Source organism: Musca vetustissima, unplaced genomic scaffold (genome assembly GCF_032173495.1).
Source record: "Musca vetustissima isolate MV318-11 ecotype Yass unplaced genomic scaffold, APGP_CSIRO_Mvet_v1 utg21637, whole genome shotgun sequence".
Taxonomy (NCBI): Eukaryota; Metazoa; Arthropoda; class Insecta; order Diptera; family Muscidae; genus Musca; species Musca vetustissima.
This window is the reverse complement of record NW_026885325.1, coordinates 472642-497589: the sequence shown is the minus strand read 5'-3', so window position 1 is coordinate 497589 and position 24948 is coordinate 472642. Positions and strand designations below refer to the sequence as shown.

The 24948-nt window shown below is 35.6% G+C and overlaps 2 protein-coding genes across 3 annotated transcripts in view; both read left to right on the top strand.

The window, feature by feature from the left end:
• LOC133332525 (farnesol dehydrogenase-like) overlaps positions 1-24948 on the top strand; it is a 428435-nt gene that overhangs the window by 111920 nt on the left and 291567 nt on the right. Inside the window, exon 3 of one of the 2 annotated variants that reach the window (XM_061540928.1) lies at positions 12220-12231. The exons of the other annotated variant lie outside the window; for it this stretch is intronic. The gene's annotated coding sequence lies outside the window, so the exon portion shown is untranslated. Of the gene's footprint in view, positions 1-12219; positions 12232-24948 lie in introns of those variants that run through there. 2 annotated transcript variants of the gene reach the window in all.
• The window catches only part of LOC133332514 (eye-specific diacylglycerol kinase), a gene marked incomplete at both ends in the record, with an annotated part of 149838 nt that continues 126490 nt past the window's right edge, over positions 1601-24948 (top strand). Inside the window, 3 exons of the mRNA XM_061540915.1 lie at positions 1601-1720; positions 14502-15405; positions 15598-16141. Coding sequence (XP_061396899.1) covers positions 1601-1720; positions 14502-15405; positions 15598-16141 — 1568 coding nt within the window. The remainder of the gene's footprint in view (positions 1721-14501; positions 15406-15597; positions 16142-24948) is intronic.

Below are 24948 nucleotides of genomic sequence, written 5' to 3'. Positions count from 1 at the left end.
CTTCAGGGATAAATATATACGATATAAAAAGAACAAATTTTGTAATTTTTCACACAAAAGTCAGGGCTCATTTGACCCACTAAATATTCACCGATCTTTATCAAAACAGGCATGCTTATTTCTTGGCCTGTTCCCCTTTTCCCTGTAAAAAATTCGCGATATTTGGATAATTGCGGCCTATGGAGCGACCAGAAAATCAGACAAAAATAAAGTTTTTGGTCCATTTCATCCCCTAAATATTAACCGATCTTTAACAAAAACAAAAGGGGTCTTTATTGGCCAGAACCCATCCTACATGCAAAATTTCGTGTGGATTGGTCCATAACTGTGTCGTGTTTACAAATTATAATGTACAGACGGACGGACGGACGCACATGTCTAGATCGACTCAGCTAATCGAGATATGACGATCGGTATACTTAAATGTGGGTCTAAGACCACATTTCGCTGCGTTACAAACTTTTGGGGATGCACAAAACTATAATACCCTGATAACATAGTTGTGTAGGGTATAAAAATCCAAGCATATTATAGACCTTGAAAAAATATTTTCGAAAAATCCACGCCTATTATGTTATTGAAAAATAAATTTTTGTACTTTAGGAGAAATGTCGAATGACTCTAATCGGCTTTCAATTATTTAAAAATTTACATAAAAATATACATATCTGTTAACAATATTCAAATTTTTACTAACAATCCCTTTTCACTTTCTGGTTTTTATTTCCAGACATCATCAACCCTTTTCCCGACAAAGAACGAGACATCCCATGGGATTTTTAGAAAAAGGGTTCCAAAATTTAAAATAAACAGAAGAAAAGCAAATGTCATCTCCGATAACATGGCAAAAAAGCTGCCGCGACAAAACAAAGGATGCTAAGCCTTTTTCTTTTAATGTAACGAGGCAGCCGGAGCAGCAAATTGTAGACGCTTATTGAAAGTCTGTTTGTTCCCCACCCCAGCAACTTGTTTCGTTTTTCGAAAATACAAAAAATGGGATTTGATGAGTTGGTAACCTCCAGGGTTTTTAATGGAATAACTACAACAATAACAGCAACAACAACAACGACAAGGATAATAACAATAGAAGCAACAGTAGTCGCAGTCGTATCGAGAGCAGCAGCAATTTTGATTGAAGCCACAACGAGAAAACCTTTAAACGTGTTGACGACGGCTGCATCTCCTGCAAACAAAGAAGAAGAACAAATCAAATACAGCAACAACAACAAAAACAATAGTCTTCTGACAAACGATAAAATAACAATCGATAACAGCAATAAACAAAATACATTTTTTGTAAAAAGGATTTTCTTGGAAAATAAATATTTCAAGGACATTACGGATAGCGTATACAAGAGGAGCGAGGAGAGTAGTAGACGAAGCAGCATCCTTTCGCAGTCATCAGCATCACCATTACCATCATCCCTTGCAAAAAATAAAACAATAAAAAATATTCCTGTAATAGAATATCAACATCAAACGACAACAACAACCATTTGGTGTCCTGTAAAAGCTTTATAAAAACTACAACAGCAACAACAACAATATCTATATATTTTATACATTTTTGCCATCTGTAAACCGACACCCACTACAATAACCGCTGCCCCGCCCCACCGCCGCCGCCATCATGCAACGCTTAAGGACAACATTTACGCGTTCACGTACTCCAACTGGTGCCGAAATGAAAACTCAAAACAGTCTGGAAGTGCCCAAACAGGTGCGAGTCCTTGTAAATCCTTTTTTTTTTTTTGTAACACAGATATTTTATGTTTTGTTGGGTTGTTCATTTTTTTTTTTTTTTTGGAGAGGGGTTGTTGTTTTTATACCCTACACAACTATGTTGTCAGGGTATTATAGCTTTGTGCAGCCCCAAATGTTTGTAACGCCGCGAAATATTGGTCGTAGACCCACCTTTAAGTATACCGATCGTCATATCTCGACTAGCTGAGTCGATCTAGACATGTGTGTCCGTCCGTCCGTCTGTCCATTATAATTTGTAAACACGATACAGGCCACAGTTATGGACCAATCTTCACGAAATTTTGCATGTAGGATGGGTTCTGGCCAATGAAGACCCCTATTGTTTTTGGGAAAGATCGGTTAATATTTAGGGGATGAAATGGACCAAATACTAAATTTTTGTCGGTTTTTCTGGTCGCTCCAGAGGCCGCAATAATGGCCCGAACATCGTGAAATTTTGCATGGAGGAGGGGATCGGGCCAAAGAATAAGCATGCCTGTTTTGATAAAGATTGGTCAATATTTAGCGGGTCAAATGGACCCTGGCTTTTGTGTGAAAAATGACAAAATTTGTATTCTATAGCGTATATATTTACCCCTAAAGGACATAGACCCGAGAAGTTGATAGTATATCCAAGAGGAGTGGTTGACCTTTAAATTGATACCAATTATATTGCCGTGTGTACTCGAATGTGGGAATAACAATTAAAAATTTACAGGAGTTTACGCACTGAGATATTTTTTAGTAACCCACACTAGCGGGTGGAAATAGCGCTGATCGCTTTGAAATCTTCCATGAGATTCCAGTTTTGGTTAAAGACAACGCCTATAATTTTCTGTGATGATCAGATAATAATTTTGGGATGAAGTACACTGAAAACTTATTTTTTTTTGTTTGTGTTCAAGTCGATCTATAGGCCACAATTATAAGCTGAACATCACAACACGATTAATGGAATCTGGACAAGTAATTAGAGGGGCTGTACTGAATATTAGTAATACTCGGAGTATATGTCAGTGTAAGGAAGAGGTGCTGTTGTTGTCTCTAATCGGGCAAGCGGGTGCAAATATCAGGAAATATTGCCCAGGCTCGGAATAAACATTCGCAGAAAGTAAGAGTTTCGTGGTAGTTGTGTAGGGTATCATATGGTCGGCCCCGTCCGACTATACTGCTCCGCTCACTGGTTTGATGTTGTTTCTCAACAATTGTTATGCATAGAATTTCCATAAAATTCAATTTCGCTTTTTTTTTTTGCTTTCCATTTTCATTTTTTTTTTGTTCGCAATTTAGAATTCTGTTTTGAAGCTGTTCGTCGTGTTAAACTCTTCCATTGTGTTCTTTGTTTTATTTTAATTTTGCACATATTTTTGTTTTGGCTGGGGCGAGATAAAATATTTGCAACTTCGCTATTTTGCATTTATCTCCACGTGACATTTGAAATTTAAGATTAGAATATTTTTTTGAAATCTCGAGGAATTCATTAAAGCTGTTTTTAGTTTGAACTTTAATGGGGAATGCAGTGGAAATTTCAAGAATTTAAAATGAAGTAAATTTTAATTAAAATAAGAAAAATAAATATAACCAGTAAGGAAATTAGTAAAATCGGACGGGGCCGACTATATTATACTCTCCACCACTATGGGTATATTAAACAGGACAATTATCATAAAATTGGATGAAATAAATATGTCATATTTATTTAAATGTGAATCGACCTAGAGCTATCCATAAACATGTCATTCGTTTAAATATCACTAGGACATCCGTTGGGCTATGTATGTAGTTCTAGAAAACGCAACTATGTTATTCTATGCTCAATTTTGTACCTTGTGCAAATTTTGATGTCAATCTGACAAACATGTGGAGTTTGGTGCACAATTTACTTAAAATCGGACGAAAATGTGTATAGAAGCTATATCCGAATATAAACCGATTTCAACGAAACTTGTCACAGGTTAGGTTATACTAATGTCAGTACGTTTTGTTCCAATCAGCCATATATTGGCTCCTTGGCACGTCAATTACTTAAAATCAACCTACAATATAAGGGAGCTAAATCTCAACAGATTTACACGAAATCGGACGAAAATATATATATCTAGATCTGAACCGATTTTCGCGAAACTCAAAACACATCATTCCAGCATCAATTCAGTACGCTATGCCAAATTTCGTGCACATCGAACGATATATAGGGACTTTGGTGCACCATTTACCTGAAATCGGACGAAACTATATATGGGAGCTATACCTAAATCTGGACCGATTTTCACGAAACTTGGCACACATCATTCTGGACCTAATTCAGTACTTTATGCCAAATTTCGTGCAAATATATATATATATTCTTTGGTCCCCCATTTACCCTAAATCGGACGAAACTATATATGGGAGCTATATCTAAATCTAGACCGATTTTCTCAAAACTTAGAACACGTCATTCTACACTCAATTCATTACGTTATGCCAAATTTCGTGCAAATCGAAATATATATAGGGACTTTGGTGCACAATTTCCCTTAAGTCGGACGAAACTATATATGGGAGCTATATCTAAGTCTGAACCGATTTTTCCCAATTTTAATAGGGTTCGTCCTTGGGCCAAATAAGAGACTTGTGCCAAATTACAAAATCGGATCATAAATGCGACCTGTACTTTGTTTACAATTTAACATCTACAGACGGACGGACGGACATGCATAAATCGACTCAGAAAGCGATTCTATGGATATTCTCAAATGGAACCATGTGTCTATCTTGTTTCCTTTTGCCATGTGTCTATCTTGTTTCCATATGCACAAATAATACCCTGTATATGTACTTCTATTGAAAATATTCATCGATGAAGTTATACACAGACGAAGCTCCCGGAATGTAAAATGACAGTAATTTCAATAAAAATACTAATAATGGATTTGGGCCAAATATGGACCCTTATTTATATTTTTTAAGAGTTATATGAGAATAGAACTCAAAATATTAAATTTGGGAGCTACAACAAATATCAAAGTTGATAATTTGTATATCTTCAGCTTTATGGCTAATGAGGATCTATACACTTCGCTACAGCAAAAAAGTGTCTCAGCGAAATATTTCTTTCAGGTAGAGATGGTATTTACCGGGTAAATACCCAAGGGGTGGGTAAATACCGGGTAAATACCCATTTGCGGGTATTTATTTGGGTATTTACTATATTGACTCGGTAATACAACATCTTACACCCTATTTCCGGGTTTCTGTTATCAAATCGATTTAGAATAGATAGTTTTACGATACTTTAAAGACGTGGGTAAATACTTGGGTAAATACCCGATTTTTTACCCGAAAAATGGGTAAAAACTCATTAACTGCCGAACCACTTGACATAGGCGGCCAAAATTTTGCACACATGTTTCTAATGACAAAGCAAATATAGAAATCCAACATGGGGTCCCTGGGTCCAAGTTTTGATATAGCCCCCATATAACCGTATCTCCCGATTTAAGGTATTTTTAGCCTATTAGACACATTTTGAGGCCAAATTGGCTGTCATTTGGCACAGAGTGTTATTTTTGGGTACCAAATGTCCATGCAAAATTTTATGTATGTAGGTCCACGTCTACTGGCAGCCCCCATACAAAGGTACCCCTATTTTGAGTATTTACCCAAAAATTGGGTATAAACTCACTAACTGCCGAACCACTTGACATAAGCGGCCAAAATTTTGCACACATGTTTCTAATGACAAAGCAAATATAGAAATCCAACATGGGGTCCCTGGGTCCAAGTTTTGATATAGCCCCCATATAACCGTATCTCCCGATTTAAGGTATTTTTAGCCTATTAGACACATTTTGAGGCCAAATTGGCTGTCATTTGGCACAGAGTGTTCTATTTGGGTACCCAAATACCCAATTTTTGGGTAAATACTCAAAATAGGGGTACCTTTGTATGGGGGCTACCAGTAAACGTGGACCTACATACATAACATTTTGCATGGACATTTGGTACCCAAAAAGAACATTCTGTGCAAAATTACAGCCAATTTGGCCTCAAAATGTGTCTAATAGGCTAAAAATACCTTAAATCGGGAGATACGGTTATATGGGGGCTATATCAAAACTTGGACCCAGGGACCCCATGTTGGATTTCTATATTTGCTTTGTCATTAGAAACATGTGTGCAAAATTTTGGCCGCTTATGTCAAGTGGTTCGGCAGTTAGTGAGGTTATACCCAATTTTTGGGTAAATACTCAAAATAGGGGTACCTTTGTATGGGGGCTACCAGCAAACGTGGACCTACATACATAACATTTTGCATGGACATTTGGTACCCAAAAATAACACTCTGTGTCAAATGACAGCCAATTTGGCCTCAAAATGTGTCTAATAGGCTAAAAATACCTTAAATCGGGAGATACGGTTATATGGGGGCTATATCAAAACTTGGACCCAGGGACCCCATGTTGGATTTCTATATTTGCTTTGTCATTAGAAACATGTGTGCAAAATTTTGGCCGCCTATGTCAAGTGGTTCGGCAGTTAATGAGTTTTTACCCATTTTTCGGGTAAAAACTCGGGTATTTACCCAAGTTTTTACCCACGTCTTTAAAGTATCGTAAAACTATTCATTCTAAATCGATTTGATAACAGAAACCCGGAAATAGGGTGCAAGATGTTTTATTACCGATTCAATATAGTAAATACCCAAATAAATACCCACAAATGGGTATTTACCCAATTTACCGGGTATTTACCCAATTTACCGGGTATTTACCCTTTGGGTATTTACCCACTGCCCATCTCTACTTTCAGGTCGCATTTTTACAAAATCCGTTTCAGATATGTCGGAATGTCCTTCCATATTTCAATCTGTCTATCTGGGTTTTATTAAAAATTGGAAAATCATAATATTATCTCCAAACTTAAATTTAATTCGGAGATGGGCATATCAGTCCAATCTTTTTTGGTACCTTTCCCGCAAAGATACCAACATATCATGCGAACAAAGTGTCCTATTTGAACCAAACTTTGCACAACCTAATATTAGGTTGGGGAAAATAAATCCATTATTTTTTCGGCAATTAGCTGTGCTAAAATCGCAGAACTGATCGAAGTTGTCTGGCATGTTAGCAGTCGTAACATCGCGCATTTACACAAAGCTGGATTCAAAAAGAAGCTCGATGTTTGGGTGCCACACCAATTAACAGAAAACAATAGGATGGATCGAATTTCCATCTGCGATGCCTTGGCCAAACGGAATGAGACAGACCCATTCCTTAAACGGATGGTGACTGGAGATGAGGAATGGATCACATACCATAACACTTTGCGAACATGATCGTGGTCAAAAAGCGGTGAAGATCCTCAAACGGTAGTTAAACCAAGATTAACGGCCAGGAAGGTTCTGCTATGCATTTGGTGCGACTGGAAGGGGATTATTTATTATGAGTTGCTTCCATATGGCCAAACGCTAAATTTTGATCTCTACTGTCAACAACTGGACCGTTTGAAGATGGCAATTGGCCAGAGGATTGAGAAAATCGACTACTAGAGTTTTTTGCATATAGAGAGCAGGACTTCTATGAGAGAAGTTACCTTTAAAGTGGCAACAAATCATACAACAAAACTGTGGAAATCGGACATTTCCAAGCATGTTAAATAAAGTCCTATAGTTCATATAAAAATAATAGATGTATTGTTCTCCAATCTAATATATTAGTTTGGGGAAAAAGAAATCCATTATTTTTTTGGCGGATGACTGTACTAATAGATTTCTCGTAAAGTATCGATCAAACAATTTCAGATTTATGCTCGTTAATTTTCGCAAATTTGTTTTGCTGTTTTTTGTTTGGTGCATTCAGTTGTGAGTTACAGGGTGTCAAAAATCGAAGTGAACAAAAAGAAATTTCGGTATACTTTACAGTTTTTTTTTCTGACAAAGGCGAAAATGCAAGCCAAGGAACTAAAATTGTGAATGGTGTTTATGATTCCGAAACTGTAACAGCCAACTTTGCACAATTTTGCTTTCGTAGATTCCGCTCAGTAATTTTTGATGTTAAGGTGCAACATTAACATCAAAACTTCCTGAACGCACAGGTCGTCGAAAAAATAATGGATTTCTTTTTCCCCAACCTAATATATATTCTTTATTAGAATAAAATTCGATGTCCCTCTGTCACGATACAGATCGCAATAATTACGATAGAGCTCTGAACTTTTGCACGTACTCCTAGGATGTTTGCAAATGGGATATTTCGGTCCACGGTTTGGTATATCCCTCATGTAATGGTGCTCCCCAATATTCGGTATTTTGGGGATTTGTTGACACTTTTTCAACTGAATTGGCTGCAACTAAGTATTTTCGGTCCTCATTGTATAGCACATGTCCGTACCAAAAATTATTAACATTGGCGCATATTTCCGCCTAGCCTCAATGTTATTTTGGACACGGTTTTCAAACGAATGGACTGCATTTTTTATTTTTATTCAAGGTCCTATCATAACATAAATTTTACATATAATATTTTGAATGCCATCCGCATGGTAGAGGTTATAAAAAGTTCTACCGGGCCGGACTTAAAATCTTTTTAGCTTGTTCAACTTAGATATACCTTGAACTTGTTTTTATTAAAATCGGACTTTGAGAATTAAAAAAAAAATAAAGGGGGTCCCCCTATTCTCGGTTTCAAAAAACTTAATTCAAGGATATATCTATAAAATTTCAAGTGAGAATCTCAAAATTTTTTGAAGATATAGCCGATTTATTGTGGGGTATCAAGTAACGGTAAACACATTTTTCTCCAAACAGCGTTTTTGCAAATGGCGGGCACGAGAAATTAAAAACTAATAATCCGATCGATTCCAAATTTTGGGACGTTTCTCTGTGTTAACTTGGGGCCGGACATGTACCCTTTCGAACACCGTTGGAATTTTCGGATTCCGATGTTCCAGTGTCCGCCATTAAAAATAAGGACTTTTTTTTAATCCCATAAAACAATAACAAAAAATGTTTCTAAATTATTTTTCTTTTCCTTTAAATCTCCAAATATATATCTGCAATGTTACAAACCTTAAAAGGCTTTGGTAAAATCGAGAATGGAGAGCGGTTCCCTTAAGGGATCTTAATGTACATTTTTGATTTGAAATTCATTTTTTTTTATCTACAAAATATGACCTATATTTTCCACCTTTTTTTCTGTGTGACATTAAAATCTCGTTTTTGCCTCTAGTTCCAAACTGACTCCGAATGTATCATAAAATATAATAACATGTAGCTTGAACACACACAACTATAACAAAATATGACCATGTGTGATAAATATTTTACAAAAGGTCCATCATGTTTTGCACTTTATTTAAAGTTATAGTTCAAGGTACTAATCTACTATCTAACCTATTTCCTAACTCCCCAAAGACAAATTCCATTTTAATTGAAATTTTAATTAATATCTTCTTTGTAAAAATTCAATGAATATATTATATTTTCGAAGAAGGTCCTTTCTTAGGGATATTAGAAATTCTACGCTTTCTTCATAACATACAATTTTTTAATTATGTTTTCAAAACTTTTATGGCAATAAAGGGATATAGTATATGTACCTTTTATATATTCAAAACTTGACCTAAAACTAGATAATCTTTAAATATGGATCTAAAGCTCATCCTTTTTTTAAAAAATATTCCCGTTTGTATTACCTTCATAATTTAAAGTAAAACGTATAAACAACACGACATCTAGTTATGCATCATGTCATGTCTTCCTTTATGAGTAGTCCTTATTAAATGTAAAAAAATGAAGAAGAGGAGGGAGGAGGCAGGAGGGGAACTTACTACCACATTACATGATAATGTTGGTCGTAGAATAATTAAAATGGACATAAGTTTTAAATGACAAAAGGAAAAATGTCCTGTTACAGTAATTCATTACCCTGATGCGTACTTTGAGTGGTAGATGTGAGTGTGTGAGGTCACATACATATGATATAAAATATGACAATGTTGTTTTAAAGGATACACTCACTGGGTGTTATGTCTATCCTGCTCCTCCTCCTTCGCATTGTTGTCATTGTACATCATTACAACCACAACAATGTTTTTCACAGATTTTTCACACACAAAAGGGATTGCAGTTATTATTTTATGTCATTTTTATTGTTATTGTTTGCACAGACATCCACATCCACACGAACAGGACATTACACCATGATTCATGTCCTTCGTTAACTGTTGCCTGTTTTAAATAAGTTGATAGCCACAAAGTATGTTAATAATGTTTCACTGGAAAAACAAACAGACATACATATACTTACATACTTACATAGAGAGCATATGTAAGTAATAATTCTACTGTTGTTGTTAAATATTACATGACATATACAAATCCCCTTTTGACATATGACAATGACCGATGTCAATCATCATCCATAGTGGTGTTGTCATTGCTGACATATAAGTACTTTGTCATCATTATTATTATTGTTGTTGTTATTATTATCATCATCAGCAGAAACAACAGCATCATTATTGTCCAATCAGAAGATAGATGGATAGTAGGCTGGCAGGTAAATAATTCAATAAAGGGACTATGGAAGAAGAGAAGATTATTTTTCAAGGACCATTACAGGCGAAGATTTAAAAAATTTTTTTTTCAGAAACTATTGTAGGTGGGTATTGTTAAAGAATATTTTGTCAAGGGTCAGAATAGGCGAAGATGTTATAAGGAACATATTTCGAGGGTCACAATAGATTAAAAAAAATAAATATTTGTTAAAGGGTCATAATAGGCGCGGAGTTTTAAAAGAATATTTTATAAAGGACCATCTAAGGAGTGGGGGTTTTTAAATACAAGGCTTGGGTTTTTTAAATATGTTTTTTTTTAAGATCCTACAATGCGTGGATTTAGTAAATATATATTTTTTAAGATCCTACAAGGCGTGGATTTTTTAAATATAATTTTTTCAAGATCCTACAAGGCGTGGATTTTTTAAATATAATTTTTTCAAGATCCTACAAGGCGTGGATTTTTTAAATATAATTTTTTCAAGATCCTACAAGGCGTGGATTTTTTAAATATAATTTTTTCAAGATCCTACAAGGCGTGGATTTTCTAAATATAATTTTTTCAAGATCCTACAAGGCGTGGATTTTTTAAATATAATTTTTTCAAGATCCTACAAGGCGTGGATTTTTTAAATATAATTTTTTCAAGATCCTACAAGGCGTGGATTTCTTAAAGAATTTTTTTCAAGATCCTACAAGGCGTGGATTTCTTATAGAATATTTTTTCAAGATCTTACAAGGCGTGGATTTCTTATAGAATATTTTTTCTAGATCCTACAAGGCGTGGATTTCCTAAATAATATTTTTTCAAGATCCTACAAGGCGTGGATTTTCTAAATATAATTTTTTCAAGATCCTACAAGGCGTGGATTTTTTAAATATAATTTTTTCAAGATCCTACAAGGCGTGGATTATCTAAATATAATTTTTTCAAGATCCTACAAGGCGTGGATTTTCTAAATATAATTTTTTCAATATCCTACAAGGCGTGGATTTTCTAAATATAATTTTTTCAAGACACTACAAGGCGTGTATTTTTAAGAGAATATTTTTCCAAGACCCTACAAGTCGTGGATTTGCAAATGAAATTTTTTTTCAAGACCCTACAAGGCGTGGATTTGCAAATGAAATTTTTTTCAAGACCCTACAAGGCGTGGATTTGCAAATTAAATTTTTTTCAAGACCCTACAAGCGATGTATTTTTAAGAGAATGTTTTTCCAAGACACTACAAAACCCTACAAGGCGTGGATTTGTAAATAAAAATTTTTTCAAGACCCTACAAGCCATGTATTTTTAAGAGAATATTTTTCCAAGACTTTTGTAGGGCCTTGGAAAAATATTCTCTACAAGGCGTGGATTTTTAAATGAAATTATTTTCAAGACTCTACAAGGCATGAATTTTTAAGAGAATATTTTTTCAAGACCCTACAAGGCATGCATTTTTAAGAGAATATTTTTTGGATTTTAAAGTAATATTTTTCCAAGACCCAACAAGGCGTAGATTTTTAAATGATTTGTTTTTTTTTTCAATGACCATCCAGACGTGCATTTTTTAAAGAATATTTTTTAAGGACCATCCAAGGCGTGGACTTTAAATACTATGTTTTCAAAGGACCTAAAAACCCTGGATTTTTAAATAATATTTCTTCAAAGGACCTACATATCCTGGATTTTTTAGATACTATTTTTTTCGGGGCCCTACAAGGCGCAGATTTTTAAATGAATATTTTTAGAAGGGCCACAATAGACGCCAGTCCTACAAGACCTGGATTTTTTTTAAATAGCCCTGGGTCTTTTAAATAATATTTTGCCAAAAGCCCTACAAGACGTGGATTTTAAAAAGAATATTTTTGGAAGGACCATAATAGGCGTAGATTTTTGAAGAATAACAACTTTTTGGGATCTTCGGTAGATATTTCTCGGGCCCCATGAAGGGCACAAAAATCTCTCTTACCTTTAGCCAGAAATCCATTATCTCTTATCCTTGTTTATTGATTTTCTTTCGTTCTTTTAAAAAAAAATTCCCCTGTAGTTGTCCCCATGGACCATAATGTGCCCTTAAAGTGATGTGACACGACGGCACTGAAGATGACAAACCACTTTAAGGATTAATTTAAATTTAACATTATAACACAACAACAACACACACACACACATCCATCCATACATTGTTGCGTCCATGTAAAGCCGCGTGTGTGCATATGATAGGTTTTTGTTGTATTTTCGTCCTTTCTTGCATCCATATCACGCACACAAACGCGGCGCCTCATCATGCATGTGGCACGCACACATATACACCCAAATCATTTGGTACTCAGTTGAGATTTCTTTTTAGCCATTGTTGCTCTTGTTATTGTTGTTGTATTATTTATGACATGCACACAACATGTTTGTATGAATGACGCCTGCAGCCGTATTTTTTTATCGTCATCCTGACATATCCATCTACATGTTGTTCGTTACAAAGGGAGGACTGGTTGGCTGACTGCCTGGTTGTTCGGTTGGGTGGATGGATGTTTGAGTTTATTATTACAAAATAACAAACTATTGTTGTTGTATGCCATTACCTCATCATTACATATTCCGTCATCAAAATAAGTGAAAAGAAAAAATGCGAAGCAAGATTTGTGAGAAATGGCCATTCGTCTTATTGTCCTGGGCATGTTTTCCATGTTTTTCCATGTTTTGTCACATCGAAGTTCCGCCTTATTTTCGGTATTTTAAAGAGCCATCAAACTCTGTGCTATGACTTCGATGTCCTCGCAGGGCAAAACAAAATTAAAGAGTCGATATAGATCCTTTTTGAGGTAACCCTCTCATATAAAGGTCCCGCCAGATTTTCAGTATTTTGAAGCTTTTAGCTGGTTTTGAGGTTTTTTGAAATGTTGAAAACATATTTGCAAAATCGAAGTGTTCCGCCTTATTTTTGGAATTTTTAAGGTTTTAACCGCATTTCCCACACAAAGTAGCTGTAACCTCACATACCAGATTCTAGAAAACATATTCCCAAAAAATGTCATATATAGGAATATGTTTTGACATGGGCCGCATAAAAAGTTCTCGCCCCCAATTTTTCGATATTTTTGGGGTTTTAGCCGGTTTTCCAAATAAAAGTGGCTGTAATTTGGCATTCAGGATTCTTGGAGGGTGGTAACACCCTGTGCAGATAATTTGTGATATAGGTATTTTGAATGTTTTAGACGCCTCTTCTACTGAATTAGGGTTTCGGAAGGATAGGTTCACATTTTGAGGTATCCCTCCATGGATTTTAGCCGCATTTTCCCATCGAAGTGGCTGTATGATGACATTGTGGCTTCTTGGAAAGTCGAAGCCCACTTCGCAAAAACAAATTCAATATGAGTTCATTATGGATCCAGTCGAATTTTCGATAGGTTCATGGTGTTAACCTGCAATTTTGTTTGACTGTAATTTTGCATTCCGGGTTGTTGGAAGGTGGACAATATTTTGCAGAAAATACTAGATAAGTTCTGACATAGTCTTGTATAAATGTCCCCCTATTTTTGGTATTTTTAAGTGTTTCGATGCATTTTCCAACCGAAGTGGTTAACATTTAGCATTCCGGTTCCTTGGAGGTTGGGAAAAAATTGTCGATATGGTTCCATATTTTACCTAGCCTCTATATTAAATTTGCGACATTTTTCGATCATATTTCCTATCGAATTGGCTATAATTTGGCATTTCGCTTTTTTGAAGGGTGAACAAATTTTTCAAGAAAATGTCCGACATAGGCCCACTTTTTGGCATGCGCCATATGAAGGTTCGTCACCATCTTGTATTTTAGATGGATATGATCGTAGCTGTATATTCCGGATCCTTGGAGAGTGAACCACACCTTTCCAAAAAATTATTTTTACATACCATCGACCATTTATTGGCATATCCTCCATTTAAAAGTCCTGCACTATTTTCGGCATTTTTAAGATTTTAGTTGCATTTCCCACCTACGTAGCTACCATTTGGAGTTCCAGGACCGACTATATTCGGTAATTTGAATGGTTCATTGGCATTTTTCATCGAATTAGCTGTTATTTTGCAATCAGGCTTAATGGAGGGTAAACATGGACCCCATAATAGACCCCTAAATATTTGGTATTTTAAATTCGCACTGATCGAAATTAACGACATTATGTCTCTGTTTGAAATTGACCTTTTATTCAAAATATCTAATCTATCCCAATTCTCTCACTACTTTCAGGTCCGCTCTGCCTCATTCGATGAAATGCAACTGGAGTCACAACGAATGTCCTCGCACTTCCTCAAACAACAATCCTCTTCCGATGAACGATCCTCAGAGGGCGGCTTTCTCCAGGTACCGCAGGCCATGCATGCACAACGGTCACATTCCTTCGATTCAGCTGCCGCCTCAGCGGGCAGTGATGATTCGGGTACTTTTCTCGAGGTACCACGTCGTGGGAAAAATCGACGTAGTTCCTCATCAAAGACACCACCACCCTGCATCCACTGTTTCTACTTGGAGGAATATGAAAAGCAAATGCGGGCCCAGCAACGCTATCTGCTCGATCATCATGAAATGAAAAGCTATAGCATGACTAGTTCCGAGCTCAGTGATGACAATGAAGATGAAACTGCCGAAATCGATGAAGATCTTGTCGAGGAGGAGGAGGAAGAAGAGGAGGGTGGACAGGCCACCGATCGTGATGGTCTGTTGGGTGATGAAGGTGATGCCACCGCTGACGATTTGTTAAATGCCTGCCCCGACGATGACAAAAACAGTGTCGAGACGCTGGATGTGTACGACGATGCGGCCCTCGAAATGGATATACGTCTGGGCGGTATGGTCACAAGTAGTATAGATGAGACACGTGCCCGCTTGCCGCGCCAAATGCGCCGTCATACCATCGGTAGTTCGGTGACCACATCCGAGGATGAGGGTCTCGAAGAGTCCGAGCATGATTCACCACATTTCGGTAATACATTAATGCCCCCGCCACCCACGACACCCTGCGGCATAACATTCACGCTGTCCCCGACCAATGGTGATTACCCGCCTTTTCCCTCCGCCTCCCCCTACTCATTCCCCATTGATCCGGGTTCACCGCCGGCATCGCCTTCATTTGCTTTATCGGTGTGCGAGGACAGTCCCGTCATGGAATTGCCACCGCCACCGCCCATATCACCCCTAGAATTACTGCCACAAGCGCCATCATTCGATGTAACTTTGCCACCACCACCAGCCTTCAGTACCGATGACTTTTCACCTGCCATTACTATCGCCTCTGCTGTTGTCGATGGCTGTAGCCTAACGGCGGCAGCGACTATGTCGGCGTTAGGTCATGATGACATGCCGCCGCCGCCATCGTCACCATCTGCAGCAACGCCATTAGCATCACCCAGTCAAAGACCACGCCGACGTTCTATATCCCGCCAAGAAGCTATATTTGTTGAACCCACAGGTAATTCGCTGGAGAATGTGTCGCAAGAGGAACAGCTGAAATCCTCGGGGGATGGAGGAGTGAACTCCTCGATTGATGAGATTTCCACACTGGCCATATGTGGGTCACCGGCACCACCAGCCGGGGGTGTAGCCACCGCCTCTACCCCAGCCAGCAAGCATGCCTTGGTTGTGCGTGATATTTATTTAACAGTACCTGATTTGAGACGTGATCGTGCCGCTTCGGTTGATTCATGTTTTTCCAAAGTATCATCGGGCAATAAAACGGAAGAGCTACAACCGAGTGATGGTTGTTTCCTGACCGTACCCAACATCAATGCAACACGTTCACGTTCGGTGGATATTGTGCTGCCAACGGATGAGCAGGCACGTTACAAGGCATTGGCAATGGCCGGTACCACAGCGGGGATATATGGTGAAGGGTAAGTATTGAGAAGGGTGAGATGTGGGAGTGTGTGTGTGTTTCTGTTTGCATGTGTGTTTTTTTGTTATGTTTGATTTTGTTGTAGTTACTTTGTGGTTATTTTGTTTCCGTTTCCACTTTTTATTCTTCTTGCTCAACATGCTGAGAGATGATGTGGTTTATTGGGGTAGAGGGTTTGGGTCTGTGTTGTGTCTTTTTTGCCTAAAGGAATTTGTCGTTTTCAGTCATCATTCCTGACATCCGTGGGGGGTGAGTGTGTGTGGGAGGTTTCCCTTCATGGCTTCATTGTTGTTGTTGGGTTTGTTTCTTTACAGCTTTCACTTGTGGTCAAAACTTTACAATTTTAATTTCCTCATAATTTATTAAAAGACATTTTGTGTCATGGAGCCAACCAACCAACCACCAGGCCGACCCATCGACCGTCATTTGACGTTGGCTGAAAGGACAAACTTTTTTCCTCCACGTTGATGATAGCCAACTTGTAAAAAATTAATTTTTAAATTGTCCATGTTAAACTGTTTGTTGTTTGTTTTGATGAAAAACTTTTCATTACTTTTTTTTGCGAGGGGTTCCTCTTTTTGTCGGTGGAAATAAGTTAACGGCATTATTTCGAGACATATTCTTTGAGGTCATTTGTTGTCTTTTCTTTTGCTGTTTTATCGAAAAAAATGCTTTAAACTTTTCTACAAAGGTAAACTTTCTGCGAGGTAGTCGGCAACAGATGGCTAAGGGAACCTGCATGCAGAATCTCTAAATCTATCTGGCCAGAATTCTCTCATAAAAGAACGTCTTCGCTGCTGGATCACAACAAGAGGGAGATTAAGATCGTTGTGGGGATCATTACTGGTCACTGCAAAGTTAGATCTCTCACTTCTAAGTGGGACTCCAGTGGAGAGGATTACTGTCGTCTATGTGAGGATGAAGAAGAAGTGGAAACAATTGAGCACATCCTTTGCAAATGTCCATCGCTGATCAGCAGAAGACATAAACAGTTTGGATGTTATGAAATTGATAATCTAGTCTTCTTCTCCAAAATAGACCCTAACCTAATTCTAGGCTTTGTCAAAAAATTGACTTGGCTAAAATAATGTCTCTTCCGCTTCCGCTCCCTCCTATTCTGACTACCTCTCTCTCTACTCTTCCACTATCTTTTCTTCTCTCTCTTTATAGGTACACCTATACATAATGGATGATCACAATGGACATAGTCTCCGAGTGGACGGTTGTTACAACAGCCGTACATCCCAAACCTAACCTAACCTAACCTTTCTACAAAGTCATGTTCTTTATGTCTGACATTACCATGTAATGACATATCATTACTTCTAGCATGACTTCAGGTCGAGACCATAATGAAGTAGTTAAAAGTTTTGTCCGCGAGAGCGTGAGGGGAATTTTTCAATTAAAAAAAAAAAAAAATGTGACCCTTGTGTAAAATTTAGTGCATATGATTGGCAATATTTCTGGTAACTGGAACAGAACACAACCTTGAAATATGTGTAATTTTAATTAATAATTTTATTAAAAATAAGATTCCGAAGAATACATCAAGTTTTTATAAATGTATGAGATCTTCTAAATCTTTTGAACGTTTTCACTTATAAAATGTCATATAATAAATTATTTTTAAAACGTATAGCCCGCAAATATTGTTTTATATTGCTTATAGGAGCTTTCAGTGGTCTGATTTCAGTAACACAATTTTTCAACAATTTAAAAACCTCATTATGTTTCACCGTGCCAATATTTTTTATCTCTCCACAATTTGGTGTGGATGAAAAATTAATTAAATCGGTGTTGACCTTTACGTGGTGACCATGTCTGCTAATAGGTAGTGTATGATCTGAGAAAATTAAAAACCAAATTACAGACACCAAGGTGGGAAAACTGGACTAGGAATTTTAATACTGAAGAGCAACCTATTCATGAGGGCTATTAAAAAAATTGACCTATATTAAGAACTGTTTGCGAAGAATTTTGTATTTTTACACCAAAAATGCGGAATACCAAATGATAGGAACGGCGAGCAAATACAGCTAAAACTTTTTCAAAATACTGGAAATGGGAAGAAACTTATTCATCACATTGTTGACTTATTTTATTAAAAAATGTTCATAACCCCTCCTAGAACTCAGAATGCAAAATTATAGCCACTTCGGTTGGAAAATGTGGCAAAAAGCTAATCAAAATATCGCTTATGAAACGGAATCTATATATGGGAACTATTTCAAAATATTAACCTATATCGACGCCTCCGAAGAATAGTATGTAAATTAAGGACCGTAGTATCTAAAAACGTAAAGAACTTTAAAACATGATAAGCATGACTTAGCATACAATGGTCCGGAGGCGTCGATATGCTGTGAACAATATTTTTTGTAATTCAAAATCCTGGAATGTGAAATTAAAGCTACTTCGATGGGAAACATTTTTTTTTAAATTCCGAACATGGGACGAGATCTTTATCTGGGGGCGTTTTGTTGCGATTCAAAATTCTGGAATTTCAAATTAAAGCTACTTCGATCCGAAAATGTGCCTTAAACCACTTTTAAATTCCGAACATGGGGCCGAATCTTTATATGGAGGCTATGTCACAACATGGAGCTATATAGATATTTTTCAGCGAATAAGTTTTTTTTCATAACCCATGTTACACACACTTCGGTGCGAAAATGTGGCTAGAACCTTTTCATAATACCGAAAATAAGGCGAGACTTTCATCTCTAAATATAAGCTTATATCAATGTTTATCACCTTCCAAGAATACCAAAATATGATATTTTGGTGCGAAAACCGGAACCAAAAATGAGACGGGATCCTTATAAAACTTGGGCTATATTGGAATACCAGAGTACAACTACTTCTGCGCGTGTCCATAATATGAATTCTATTTTAAAACAAAAAATTGCAAAACAAAACAACAAAAATGTTTTTCACCCTCCATGAATCCGGAAGGCTAAACTATAGCCACTTGGATAGAAAATGAGGCTAAAACCTTTTCAAAATATTGGAAATGGGGCGCTATTTCAAAACATGGACCTATATTGAAAATTTTCTGAAAATGTTCCGAAGAACCATTAATAATCAATTTCAGCCACTTCGGCAGCGAAAATTGGATTGGACCTTCGTATGGAGGCTAGGTTAATTCATAAAGCTATATGGACATTTTTCTCCAAATGTTCAACTTCCAAGAACCCGGAATGGCAAATGGCATTCTTCTTTAAATAACCAGAAATAAGACGATTGTTTTCTGTGAGTATGGGAAATGTGACAACAATTATCAAATTACCTAAATGGGTGGGGTTATATACGGGGACTATACCAAAAAAAGAGGACCAATAGACGGACATGGCAAAATCGACAAAAAAAATATCAAGAATATATTAGGTTAAGGAAAAAGAAATCCATTATGAAAATGTCGATAAAATCGGAGAAACGATCGAAGTTGACCGACATGCAGTCGTAACATCGCCCAGGAGCTTAAAATTTAACATAAAACTGTTTTACCCAAATATGGATTCAAAAAGAAGCTCGATGTTTGGGTGTCACACCAATTAACAGAAAAAAATAGAATGCGAACCCTTTTCTTAAACGGATGGTGACTGGATATGAGAAATGCATTTCATACGATAACACTGTGCAAAAACGATCGTGGTCACAGAGCGGCGAATCACCTCAAGCGGTTGCCAAACCAGGACTAAGGGCCAGGAAAGTTCTCCTATGCATTTGGTGGGACTGAAAGGGGAAAGGGGCAAAATTCTGATCTCTACTGTCTACAACTGGACCATTTGAAAATAGCAATGACCATAATTGCCCAACAAAACTGGATGGTCCTTGAAAAAATATTCCTTAAAAATCAATGCGTTGATCTGGTCCTTGAACAAAAAATTTTCTTTAAAACTCCACGCCATGTATGGATGGTCCTTGAAAAAATATTCATAAAAAACTCCACGCCTTGTATGGATGGTCCTTGAACAAAAAATGTTCTTTAAAACTGGACCAATTGAAAATAGCAATGACCAAAATTGGCCAACAGGAGAGGTGTCGTGTTCCACCACGAGAACGCTAGGCCACATTCATCTACAGTTACTCACCAAAAACTTCGAGAGCTTGGTTAGGAAGTTTAATACATCCGCCATACAGTCCAGACTTGGCACCAAGCGATTATCATATTTTTCTTGCATTTTTAAAAAATTGATATCTAGGGAGGATTGTGAAAATCGTCAACTAAAGTTTTTTTTCAAATAGTGAGCAGCACTTCTATAAGAGAGGCATTATGAAGTTACCTTTAAAATGGCAAAAAAATCATACAATAAAACTGTGCATATTTGACCCAAATCGGACATTCCGAAGCATGTTAAATGAAGTCCTATAGTTAATATAAAAATAATGGGTTTCTTTTTCCCCAACCTAATATATACTTTTGTCAGAGGCAGGTTTTCCACAGGTCATATATGTCCAAGTTCACACTCCCTTAATTCGGATGATGTTTCAGAAAGTAGTGACGACTCGGGCATATTTTTCGATTGCTAGGTCATAGTAAAAATCATTATAATTCCTTATCGAAAATATCACTGCCATACGTCCTTTTTTCTATTTGAAGGAATATGAGAAGACGAAAATAACTCCAACTTCTAAAGTCTACACCACCTGAAACCCTTAAAAGCCGGTCTCAAATAATGACTTTCTGTCAGGGACCGAAAATAACAGTTATTTTTTAAAATGCGAACAAAAAAATCTTCATGTTAGAGACATGGGACACCAATAGTGTCATATACCAATAGATTCGTATTGAGGAGCCCATTAAGGATATTGAGTGATCTTGAGAAAACACTCTCAGTTCCCATGTTAAGGATTATTTTTTAACGGAAAAAATAAACGTTGATTTTTAACTGTTAAAAATGATTTTTATTTTTTCCGTCAAAAATAAAAGTCTTTTTGTGACTTTTATTTTTTCCGTCAAAAATAACAGTCTTTTTGGGACTTTTATTTTTTCCGTCAAAAATAAAAGTCTTTTTGGGATTTTTATTTTTCCGTCAGAAAATAAAGGTCTTTTTGGGATTTTTATTTTTTCCGTCAGGAAATAAAACACTTTTTATGTAAAGAAGTTTATACAACTTGTAGTCAGTTATACAATTACAATTTATAAATCTCTGTCCTTATTACAATAACTGTACACATAAGTAATCAAGATCAAAGGTAAAAAATATTTGTTATAAATTTTTAAAAAATAGTCTAGTGTACCAAATCATGAATATAAATTAAAGAATCATTACCCTGACTATTAGGTCAAAGGTTATATAACTGGTACCAAACTCTATATGTTTATTTACGTAAAAAGACTTTTATCTCCTGATGGAAAAAATAAAAATCCCAAGAAGACTTTTATTTTCTGACGGAAAAAATAAATATCCCAAAAAGACTTTTATTTTTGACGGAAAAAATAAAAATCATTTTTAACAGTTAAAAATCAACGTTTATTTTTTCCGTTAAAAAATAATTAATTAAAGTGGATTTTTTTATTTAGGTCACATAATAACAGTTATTTTTGACCTGATTTGATATAAGTTATAACCGTTACGGTCCCTGCTTTCTGTAGATATCGCAGGTTTGTATTGTTATTTTATATAAGATATTTGGTAGAGACTTTTAGAAGATTTAAATAAAATAATGTACTTCATTTCCTTTTTCAAAAAAAGTCATAAAATACATCCAATATCACTGCACGTGTTTTAAATTTATTTGTTTTCCACGAAAAATCTTTTTGGCCAAAGGGCGACGGATTTGTTAACAACGCGCGTTTTCAGTTACTTTTATCAACAACCAAAGTAATGGAATTTTTCTCTTCATACCCTCGTATCACCAAATGAAATTGTAAATCAAACACGTGTGGAGTCTTTGTTATTTTTTGGGTTGAATGGATTTTCTTTTCAATTATCCTTTCGCTGTTGCTGCTGCTATTTTTTTATATTTCATTTCAGTATTTCACTTAAGTAAAGTGGATTACATACTTGAAATGAAAAATCTTGGACAAATTTGGTGTATTATATACAAAAAAAAAAAAAAATTCAAATGGAAATACGTGATTAATTTAGAAAAGGCAACAAGAGGGAAAATACAACAAAAAAAACATTTTGAAGGGAATGTACAAAAAAAGTTGTGAGGAAAAGGGTGCGTATGATAAATATGTTAATCATACACCATGATAGTGTTTTATTTATATTAATTATACGCTATTATTTATTATTTAAAAATTTATTCCTTTATAAATTCATCGTCCTTGAGAAAATATTCTTATATAAATCGAGGACTTTATTTGGTCCTTATGATCCTTGAAAAAATATTCTTAAAAATATACACGCCTTGTATGGATGGCTTTAAAAAATATTCCTTAAAATCTACGCCTTGTATGGATGGTCCTTAAAAAATATTCTTAAAAAACTCCACGCTTGTATGGATGGTCCTTGAACAAAAAGTGTTCTTTAAAACTCCACGCTTGTATGGATGGTCCTTGAAAAATATTCTTTAAAAAATCCAAGTATGTATGGTCCTTGAAAAAATATTCTTAAAAAACTCCACGCCTTGTATGGATTGTCCTTGAACAACAAATGTTCGTTAAAACTCCACGTATAGATATCCTTTATTTGGTCCTTAAACCAATATTCTTTAAAAAAAACAATGCCTTAATCCGGCCCTTGAAAAAAATATTCTTTAAGTTTTCAAGGACTATCCATATAGGTCCTTGAAAAAATATTCTTTACATTTTCAAGGACTATCCATATAGGACCTTGAAAAAATATTCTTTAAATTTTCAAGGACCATCTATATAGGTCCTTCAAAAAATATTTTTTAAAAATCAACGCCTTGTATGGATGGTCCTTGAAAAAATATTCTTTAAAAATCAACGCCTTGTATGGATGGTCCTTGAAAAAATATTCTTTAAATATCCACGCCTTGTATGGATGCTCCTTGAACAAAAAATGTTCTTTAAAACTCCACGCCTTGTATGGATGGTCCTTGAAAAAATATTCTTCAAAAATCCACGCCTTGTATTGATGGTCCTTGAAAAAATGTTCTTAAAAACTCCACGCCTTGTATGGATGATCCTTGAACAAAAAATGTTCTTTAAAACTCCACGCCTTGTATGGATGGTCCTTGAAAAAATATTCTTTAAAAATCCACGCCTTGTATGGATGGTCCTTGAAAAAATATTCTTAAAAAAGTCCACGCCTTGTATGGATGTCCTTGAAAAATATTTCTTAAAAATCTACGCCTTGTTTGATCCTTAAACAAAAAATGTTCTTTAAAACTCCACGCCTTGTATGGATGTCCTTGAAAAATATTTCTTAAAAATCTACGCCTTGTTTGATCCTTAAACAAAAAATGTTCTTTAAAACTCCACGCCTTGTATGGATGTCTTGGAAAAATATTCATTAAAAATCTACGCCTTGTTTGATCCTTGAACAAAAAATGTTCTTTAAAACTCCACGTCTTGTATGGATGTCCTTACAAAATATTCCTTAAAAACCTACGCCTTGATTGATCCTTGAACAAAAAATGTTCTTTAAAACTCCACGCCTTGTATGGATGTCCTTGCAAAATATTCCTTAAAAATCTACGCCTTGAAAAGATATTCCTTAAAAATCTACGCCTTGTTTGAACCTTGAAAAGATATTACTAAAAAAATCCTTAAAAATCTACGACTTGTTTGTTCCTTGAAAATATATTCCTAAAAAAATCCATGTCTTGTATGGATGTCCTCTGATGAAATATTACTTCAAAAATATTCAGATGGTCCTCTAAAAAATATTATTTTAAAAATCTACGCCTTTGTTTCGTCCGTAAAAATAATATTTAAAAAATCTACTCCTTTGCTTGGTCCTTAAACATATTATTTTAAAAATCTACGCCTTTGCTTCGCCTTAAAAATATTATTTAAAAAATCACCTTTATTTGGTCCTTAAAAATATTATTTAAAAAATCTACGCCATGAGTGATCGTTGAAGAACTATTCTTTATATAATCCAGTATCATGGAACGTATAACTAATACCATACGTATACGCCCAACTGAATCAGAATTATTGTTACTAATACGTCACACAGTTCAAAAGAAGTTAATATTTAAAAATCCGTAGTTAAATTTATTATTTAAAAATATTCACACTTTAAAGAATTTTGCTTAAAATCCAGTGGAATATATTCCTTATTGTCATCCTATCAAAAATTATACACCTTCACATATTATAATACCCTTCACAATAATTTTGTATCAGCTGTCATTACAAAGTACAGAAGGCTTACTGTCATTGATGCGAAGAAAAATATTACATTTAAGTCACTGCGCTTAAGATCCATGAAGGAGGCTTGGCATACACCCCCAATTCCATCCACTTCTCTATTACAAATGAATGTTGTTCTGTTCCTCGCCGGCTTTCCTTGTTACCACAATTAAAAACAGTTTATGTTAATTGACCATAAAAGGCGACGACTGTGTGAGGTTAAGGAAACGAAGGAAATCATAACAATAATAGAAAATATGTTACAGACAAGAAAAGAAAGGAGAGCAGAGCAGAGAAGAAAAAATCTATGAAATGAAATAATGCCATGTAATAACGGAAATTGGAATGAGAAATTAAAATACTCAAAGTAGGGACTACGGAACATTTCTATGAAATGGAATTATTTCATTAGAAATAACAAAGGTAATGCCAGATGTGCTACCATAAATTAATTCGTACTAGGCAACAAAAATAAAAAAATGTAGAGAGGCATATTGACTTGAATATTTAAATACTTTAAGTAC